This window comes from Medicago truncatula, chromosome 8, assembly GCF_003473485.1.
Source record: "Medicago truncatula cultivar Jemalong A17 chromosome 8, MtrunA17r5.0-ANR, whole genome shotgun sequence".
In the NCBI taxonomy this organism is placed as follows: Eukaryota; Viridiplantae; Streptophyta; class Magnoliopsida; order Fabales; family Fabaceae; genus Medicago; species Medicago truncatula.
The window spans coordinates 16,697,824-16,707,534 of NC_053049.1; the positions used below are offsets into that span (position 1 = coordinate 16,697,824).

Here is a 9,711-nt window from a genome sequence, read left to right on the forward strand (position 1 = left end):
AAAACTAAACATATCTTTTTCAATGACACCAACAATGTAACAAATATAATATTATATAATATAAATTCTTATCTTTTTGACCAACACTAAAAATATGGTTTTCTTATAACAAAATTTGTTATAACAAAATTTGTTATAGAGTATAATTGGAAAACATATTGTACAAATTTGTATTCATGTTACACAAAATAAACGTCATTGAGTAAATATAGTATTGGTAAAAATATATCTTTTATATTTTAAACATTTTTTCCCTTCAAAAAATATTTTAGACATTTTTTTATTTATTATGTTAATTCATAATGAATTCAAAGTTTTTTTATTTATAGACAATGCATAAATATATGCAAGGTCTCGGATTCGAACCTCAGACATCAGCAAAAAATAATAAATTCAAAATTTTGTACAATATTTTGCCAAACAGCTTTTAATTCAAAAATAACTTTAGAACTAAAAAAAAATAAAGAAATCAAACAGCTTTAGCCTTTTTCTTAAAGAACTTTATTTTAACTTTGTTTTAAAGTAGCTTTTAGACCGAAAAAAAGCCTGACCAAACGGTACCTATGTCTACACACTTAAAATACCGTAATTTAAAATTCACTTTATATCTGTAAATACATTGGGCCGGACGTGCATCTAGAAATAGATGTTAAAACCATGTATGGTATTTATCTAGCATCAAGCAACAAAACAATGGGAAAAGGAATTTTTTGATCAGAGCTAGGGCTTTAGGGTGTTAGAGTTGTGATTTTTTTTGGTGATTTTAGAGTTAGCTATTAGGGTTACAAATTGTAGGTGAAATAACCGTCAAAATAGGATCAGTCATCTCCCATTTGGGTCATATAGTTTTAATGTTCTTGCTTGTTACTCCTGGTCGGATTTCATCCAAACAGATTCTGACGGATAAATCCACCATAAACAATTTTAGCAGAATAAATATTAACAAGCCTATTAAAAGAACAGATTTAAAAATCAATAAAAAATGTAATATCAATTCAAAAATATTGTTAAGAAACTATTATAATAAGACCAAGAAAAACAAGATTAAAGAGAAGAAGAGAGAACATATGAAATTATATTATTCTCTTATGATATACAATTATATTACATGTGGTCCTATTTATTAAAAAGTACAATGATATCACTTATGAGTTAAGTATTTAAGAGATACGCACAAGGGTTTATGGACATCTACTTATGTACTCATAACACTCTTCCTTGGATGTCCATCAAAGATATGTCTCATTAAAACCTTTCTAGAGAAAAATTCAATGGAAAATAATTATAGTGAAGAAAAAAGAGTACAATATGTTTTCGTGCCATAATCTGCCTCATTAAAAACCTTGCCAGAAAAACCCAATGAGATAAAATCATGGTTAAAGAAAAAAAAATAATAACACATTTATATCTCTCCCTCATAAAGACAATTATATGAGACGAAAAAAATTCAAATAATCATTTATACCGGTTACTCAAAATCTTTATTTAGCGATGACTCTGTAGAAAAATATGATTTATCTTCATACTCTTCTTCAAATTAGCAGCTCTTGAGATATCATCTTCATATTTAGTTGTTGAAAGAACATTCTTTTAAAATTAGAAAACTGCAAGTTTCTTGTATGTGTAATATCACAATCTTTTATAAAGAAAATTCTACTTTCCCATGATGTGGTGTTAGCATTTTCAAACAATTGGGTGATATCATTCTTTAAGGTACAAATTGTATGCTTGGCTTTGCTGCAATATCTGTATTTAATAATATTGACAAAAATAAAATACGGCTATATATATATATATATATAGTAAAATGCATTAGTGTTCTCACTTGACCAATTTAAGTTGTTCATAATTTTCTTTAGGATGTGATATTTACGCACATCAAGTGACATCACAATCATTCTAGCACATAATCAATTAGATTTGTTCATATCAACTAGATTTGTTCTTATCAACATTTATATAGCAAATTTTAGAATCTCTTCAGAAGTTCTAATAATATTTATATCATTATCATAAAATCGACTATATCAAATTCATTTCTAAATCCTTAAAATGGACAAAAATGATGTCATGTCTTCAATAGTTTTGATAGTGTACGTGTTTCACACAAATGAAACACTTTAGGTGAACATATCAAATTTTATATATATATATATAGGGATAGGGATAGGATCAAATGACACCATGGTGTCAAAATTAGTTTGACACCAAATCTTATCCATTCATTATATTCAATTCAAAGGTTTAAAGTTATTCCTTGTATAATTCTCCTACACCAATTTCTCTCTTTATCAGCTTAATTAAAAAAAATCTTTATTATAAATTCATTATCAATCATTTCCTTTTTTCCCTATTTTTACTAGTTATTATTCTTACTTAGTGTTAAAAAAAAATCATCATTATGGTTGGATCAGTCATCACCACGGATAATTATATAAATTGCATTAAAAAAATTACACTTTCAATCAAAACATCGAAATGATTCTTTTTCTTTCACCATTGTTGCCATCTAACCTCTCAAAAATTGCTGCTAATTAGATTATTTTATCACTGATCATATTGTTTAAGCTTAATTACCTCAACAACAGTAATCTTCAATGTCTTCTGAAAAAAATTAAAACGACTTTTTTTTTTGAAGAAAAAATGTGAAGTAATAAAAAAGGGTAACGATGGTTGCTACGAACAGTAAAAAAGACGAAATGCACGAGTGTATGTAGTCCGTTAATTTTTACAACTGCACAGCCATGATTTCCACAAATAATGGACTAATTAGTTTTTTATTTTTTAAAAACTGCACATGTTATATTCTTGCTTTTCTTTTGTCAATCTCTTTGTTCAATATGACAATGCTCAATGAAAAAAAAAAGTAATAATAAAAAAATGAGAGAAAAAAATGATTGATAATGAATTTATGACAATAAATGTTTTCTTTTTTTTTCTTAATTAGATGTTAAAGGGAGAAATTGGTGTAGGATAATTATTTTGTGGATAATTTTAAACATTTGGATTAAATGTGTTGAATAGATGAGATTTGGTGTCAAACTAATTTTGACACCATGGTGTCATTTGATCCTATCCCATATATATATATATATATATATATATATATATAATTATCTTCACATCTTCTTCGTTATTACTTATCACATATAGCTCTATATTACTCCCTCCGGTCTCAAATGTAGGGAAAAAAACAAAAAAAATTGTGGTCTCAAATGTAAGAAAAAGTATAGTAAAAACAACCTAATAAATGCTACTATTCCAATGTTACCCTATCTCCATGAGTTCAAAAGTCACTTTCATTAATTATTACTAAAACATGACAAGGGCAAAATTGGAAAGTTGAACATTTTTTATCATGACTTCAATGTAATCAATTCATTTTCTTAATTGGTGTGTTTTTTTTTTTCCCTACATTTGAGACTGGAGGGAGTATATGCAAAAATACGTCAATGTTGACTTTATTTCGGTTCTATCTCATTCCATTGAGGTCTTTCATTGATGACATAATTTATCAATATTTTAAAAAGGAATTAGTAGAGAAAATAAACTAATTGGTTGCCTCCCATTGAACGTGTATGTTACCTCTGAAACGAAGAATTCCTGTACCTAAACCAAGATTGTCCCAAAAGATATGCTCTAGAACCTCCATCAATAATAATATTGATGTGGGCAAACTGGCGGCGCGTATCGAAGATGAAGTGGCGCATAAGAAAGACTCACTTAGAATAGTGCAGATTTGACATCCGATGTCGGATTGACCTGAATTATACATTTTCGGAAAGCCCCTATGAGACGAATGCTCGTATAAGTTGAAATACTTGCTGATTGTTGTTGATCAGGGCTCAGTTGTACAAATGATGAATTTGGATGATTATCAAATGGGAGCAAAGGATTTCTTCCATGTGATGAGTCATCATACAGACAGAATCACTTGTATGAGGTAAGGTAACCCACATGTCGTATTTTTTTTTTTGTTTTTTGGTGGATTAATTTCTAATTAGTTCTCTGCATTTGGTTTATAAAATCATCTGAAGAGGTATATGAAGTTTCAGATATTCACTGGTTAATTTTAAATTATAGGGTTAATAGACTTTTACCTCTGTCATATAGGTGACATTTGGTTTAACCCCGTTGCGACCTTTAAAGCATAGCAAGCAATAACCCTTGAAGGCAAGGATGAAGGAACACTCAATATAACTTGAACCAATATTGTGATGCGCCTTGCATAAGTGTGTCCAAGAAGGAAAAAAAATGTCAAAGGAAAACAGAGCTTTCAAGAAGCAAGCACAAGTAACAAGACTAACTTAAAAGTGATTTTTCTTTCCTTTCATGGTTCTGCTTGTTTGGTAGAATTCTGAACATGCTTAAAATGAAACAAGCAATTGAAAATTGATACGTAACAAAAGTATATTTTGTTTTCTTTTGATCCTGCAAATAAAAAGAGATAAACATATTCCCTAGTACCTAAAAATCTCATTTTCACCATTCTCTATCAAGCATTAATAAGGGAAATTACTGTATGTCTGTCTCTCTCAATTTTCACGCACCTCTTCAGTTACACCCTTGCTATAGAAAATATGTTGGTGATACGGTGAACTTGACATCAATAGGATTATGCAATACCTTCCATACGAATTGAGTGATCACGGCTTGAGGTAACCAACAAATTACGATTTCCTCGGGAAAACACCCTGCAGTTTGAGTAATGATTGGTTAAAATTGAGTGATAGGGTTTTTTTTTTTCTTTTGATTTTCACTTGTATGTTCCGCCTAGCAAATTAGCTAGGTGTACAGATGCACCTGATTGAACTTTCATTCTTGCATGCAAAAGCCAACATTAATTTTTTGTTTAACAGTAATGCATTTGCCAACAGTCATTATAAAACTTTGCCAATCTTTATGAAATGAATGTACAATTTGCTTCTCACTTAATCGGAAAAAGATCCGGGTTGTAAATGGCGACATATTTGTGTCCTGAGGTCAAAAATTGTAAGACTTAAAATGTAACCAATAGGCGATGGAATCTGCTGTAGTAGTAGCATACTAGTATTGATCAGCTGATAGAGAACCGAGTTGGAGTGATAAGGGAAAAAGAATACTATTGTAACGAGCACTTATACATTGACACCCTTTATTTGTACCACCCACCATTTGTACCCTCAATTTGGAGGTGACAAATAAAGAAGAGGAGTGCTAAGGCTAAGATGGGAATTGGAAGGAGAGAAACCCATTAGAAGGAGCCATAACAGAAGAAGGACATGAGACACTTGATCGGTATGGGCCGAAGGGGGCAGATAAGTGTCCGGTAGAGATCGTAGTAAGGCTTTTTTGATAGGTAGGTAGCAGTTAATGATAAGTGTCACATCATTATAGTTATTAAGGATAGGTTTCTAATCCATAATGGATGGTTTTTGAATTGTGTTTTTTGATTCACCATATGGTTCTCTGATAGTGTACATTTTTTTTACAGTCAATGAACATTAAATCCTAATATTTTTCTCGAAACCCAGCCTATTTTACAATTTTGGGGTTTCCAATAGCTGATGGTTTAGGATACCGCTAGTGCTACATCATCTGATGTTGGCTCGTCCTGTTGTGTGGGAATGACTACTGTTTCTGGTACACCTGTAAATATGAAATGCCATGAGTCACTATGTTATGTGGCCGCTGGTTCCTCCGTCATTGCAGTTGATTTAAGGACAATGCAGAATGTTGTCACAGCAGCCGTGCATCGACCTGAGATACGTTCATTTGCTGCTGTCACTTCCAAGTATTTACTATGTACAGGTGGTTATGATGACAGGTATGGGAAGTTAGCACTGGCAAGTTAACAAATTCCTTGCCTTGCTTGCTCCGGAAGTTGCGATGCCATGGCTGTGGATGGCTGTAGAATAGCCACTGCTACCTATGATACTTTACGCTTCAGAGACTTTAACAATGCTACACGTCCTGCTATAAAACTAGAAAATGACTGAGAAGTGATAATCTTGGTAGCTCCCAAACTTGTATATACTCCCTCCGGTCATTGAACCAAATACATTTGACTTTTTGCTTATATTTAAGACCGGAGGGAGTAGATCAATTTATCTGTGAATGATATGTTAGACCGTTGGTTTTCTATGGGATCCTTGTGCTTATAGAGTGTGTTTGCATCAAAGTTATGTAATATTACTCATGAAAGAGAGATAGTGAATGCAACATTTACATGTTTGTGTTCATTACTGAATATTAACTAGGAATGTTTATTTACTCATGGTTTTTCTGTTTGTACTGTCATGTTAAAGATTGAAAACAAAATGGAAATTAGTCAATAGCAATAACAGAAAAACGAAAAGAAAGAATGAAAAAATAAAATAAATCCTAAGTGGATGTCATAGTTTTGAAATACGCTAGCCAAGTCTTATATGTGACTGTCAAAAAAAAAAAAAAAAAAGTCTTATATGTGACAATTTTGATTTTGTTATGAAAATTTTAATTGTGATACATGAATAATAATACATTCAATGAAAAAAGTTATAAATGGAGGATCTTAACTCATTGTAATTGTGATATAACATTGGAAAGTGTATAAAGTTGATTTACTATGGTGGAGCGTGTGAATTTTAGTTGGGAACGAGTGAAAGGGTATCTTTGAAACTTAAAGTAGAATAATACTATAATTCAATGTGATCGTTTCGGTACAAAATGTAACGCTTCAAATAATAGTAATTAACGTATATTTTTTAGTTTTAATTATTACAAAATTATATATATGAAATTTTTTTACTATAATTTTTTTTTATGTTTTCTAGTATAAATATTAAAGTTGATTAAAATATATTATTTTATTAGTCTGACTCCAATCCGACCTTTAAACCCCAAATCCTTATCTACAATGATTTAATGTCCGGTCCGATTTTAATTACCTTAAAGATGATAACAAATTATTATCTAACACATGTGTAAAAAAAATAAAAATTAATAATGTTTGGTGTGTTCCTTCAAAAAACAAAAAAAAACAAAAAATTGGTGTGTTACTGTGAAAAGCGGGTGACGTTGTTGTTGGTCCAGTTGAGAGATAACATAACATTACATTACAGGAGACAGACAACAATTGTCTCTGTTCAACTTCAAAGCTTCAATTCTCGCTCCAAACTCATCTTCTGGTACCTTTCCTATGCTATCTTCTTCATTTCATTTTTCTATTTCTTCCATTTTCCACTCCTTCGTGAAGCTGGTTTTATACCTTGTTTTCTATATGCACACCATGTGTTTGTTTATTTGTCTAACTTGGTTACACGCTGTACTTTATCTTTTTGTGTGGTTGCAATTTTATGAGTTATATGCTGATTAACTGATTATCATTAAAGTTGATGATAATTGGTTTTGTAATTTATTTATTTTATCATAATCTCTGAAGCTCTGACACGACATTGATACGTAGACACTGACAATAATTTAAGAAAATGTAAGTGATTGAATGTAATGTAATGATAATAAGTATCAATTCAAAACGTGTCAGACACAGAACACGTCTTCCATTTGAAGTGTCAGTGGTACATGAATTATGTAATATAGATTGGTTAGTACCTTGTTTATCTTAGGATGTAGAAACTTGAAACTGAGTCGTCATTTTGCATTTTATATTATGAAATTTGTTTAGTGGTTGTTCGTTTATTTGTGTTGTGCCCATTAATAATGATGTTTAAACCCACTTGGGTTGGCCTAGTGGTATTGGCTTGGGACCTGGGAGTGTGCTCCTCCTCGAGGTCTCAGGTTCGATTCTCCTTAGTGCCAATTTAGGTGGGCTATTTTAGCTTCTTCAAAAAAAAATTAATAATGATGTTTAGAGAATGAATTTTGATGTTATTATGGTTGTTGGCTAACCTGCAGAAGGGGGAACAGCGAAAATTATACTGTCCGATTGCATTGGTTCTCCTGTGGGTTGGATCTATCGATTATGATTAACGAGTAACTCAATGTGTGGAAGGATATGAGCCTAATATCACTTGGTGCATCTTTGGCTTTGTGATTTACCTGCGGCCAGTGGCAAAGTTTTATGTAATTTTGTCTCAAATAGTGATGGAGGCTGTCAAAGTTCTTTCACACTCCAAAACTGTACCTTTTGGTTTCTCTATTGTGAGCAACAACGTCTCTCTGAGACCTTTTAACAAACAATGTCATGCTGGTGTAGTTAATAACAGTAATCAACTCCACCCAAGACCTAAGCGCGTTAGTTTTCAATTGAATAACAGCTATGGAAACCCTTTTTCCTCGTTACTTAAACAAACAACAAAGAGGGCTGATTTGTTACCTCTTCCCAAATGCTCAATTTCCAATGAAGCCAGCATAGATTCTAGTAATCCAGTCCTAAAGTACTTCAAAAATATATCATTTGATTCGATAAAAGATACTGTTTCTAGTAATCCAGTCTTAAGGTACTTCAAAAATATATCATTTGATTCGATAAAAGATGCTGTTCTGCAGTTGACTCCAATTGATATAGTGAAGTTGACGGGGATAATATCCGTCATAACTACAGCCACGAAATGGACTATTAATATGCTCTTAAATCCTTTCTTCTGGATGTATGTTAGCTGGACTTGGATTTACTGGCCATGGTTGGTGGCTATAGTGCTTGCAGTTTATGGGTTATACTGCTTTTGGAAACACATGCTTGGTGAGGCAAACATATTTGAGCAATTGGTGATCGTCACATCAACTTTTACATGGCTCACCCTTGTTCCACCAGCTTATTTCAATGGCTACCTTGAAGGCTGGCCTTTGGTTTTCTTTTTTGTATATCATTACTTCTTTTTCTTCAATGTTAGTGTCCGGAACCAGTTATATGGAGATTATTATGCTCGCCGTCATGACCCAAAATGGGATGTGAACTTGCCCATGTGGTCTCGCCTTTTGTTCAGTGCAGGAATCATGATTGGCCATTGGCTTGCAGCATTTGAAGGGCCAGAGCTTAACCTCGCACCAGGTGGATGGAGCAATCTTGGAATCTGGGCTTTGATTATTCCAACTCTGCTGTTTCATTATAACTCCACATTGTATCTTGCTAAGTATTCAGAAAAAGTAGTGGTTCCAACTTCTGTTGTGCAATTTGGACCTTATCGCTTGTTGCGCCATCCGATTTATTCTTCAACAACGCTGTTGTTTATAACATATTGTGTTGCACTACGAGCACCCTTGAGTCTGCTATTCATTGTAGCAGTTTGTTTGTTGTATTATAAGCAGAAAGCAGCTATGGAGGAGGCTTTAATGGTTGAGACTTTTGGCCAGAGTTACACCGAATATGCAAGCAAAGTTAAGTACAAGTTTGTTCCTTTTATTTATTAGTCTGTCTCCAGAACTGTAGTTGTTAATTGTCAAAATCTCATTAGAATGACTGGTTTAGGCAAAAAGATAGTGTCACTTGTTGAAGTTTAAGATAGTGTATGTCTTTGTTTACTCTTAATAATGTAATTTTTAGTATGTTTAATTTAATCTTTATACTATGGGTCCCTGTGTACTTGTGGTGAATTTGGTGATTGACTTTCCAATTTTTGGTATTTAATTCTTTGAATCTGTATACTCTTTTTCCAACGTTTTGTTTCATATATCTTAGATGGTTTATTGTGTCATTGTCCAGCATTTGAAACATTACTCTTTCTGTGGCTTTGTTTAGCATTTGAAACAAACTCTTGGCAATTAATACTTTACTCTATTTCTATATACTAT

At 32.2% G+C, this 9,711-nt stretch overlaps 1 protein-coding gene across 1 annotated transcript; it reads left to right on the top strand.

Moving 5' to 3' along the window:
• Window positions 1-6,992: 6,992 nt before the first annotated feature.
• Window positions 6,993-9,570, top strand: LOC11410799 (protein-S-isoprenylcysteine O-methyltransferase). Its single transcript, XM_003628080.4, has 2 exons — window positions 6,993-7,148; window positions 7,876-9,570. Exon 2 carries the CDS (start codon window positions 8,065-8,067, stop codon window positions 9,328-9,330), a length of 1,266 nt encoding a protein of 421 aa, XP_003628128.1. The 5' UTR covers window positions 6,993-7,148; window positions 7,876-8,064; the 3' UTR covers window positions 9,331-9,570.
• The last annotated feature ends 141 nt before the right edge of the window (window positions 9,571-9,711 follow it).

Coding starts and splice junctions, on each gene's coding strand:
- LOC11410799 (XM_003628080.4), top strand. CDS start 8,065: ATGGAGGCTGTCAAAGTTCTTTCACACTCCAAAACTGTACCTTTTGGT.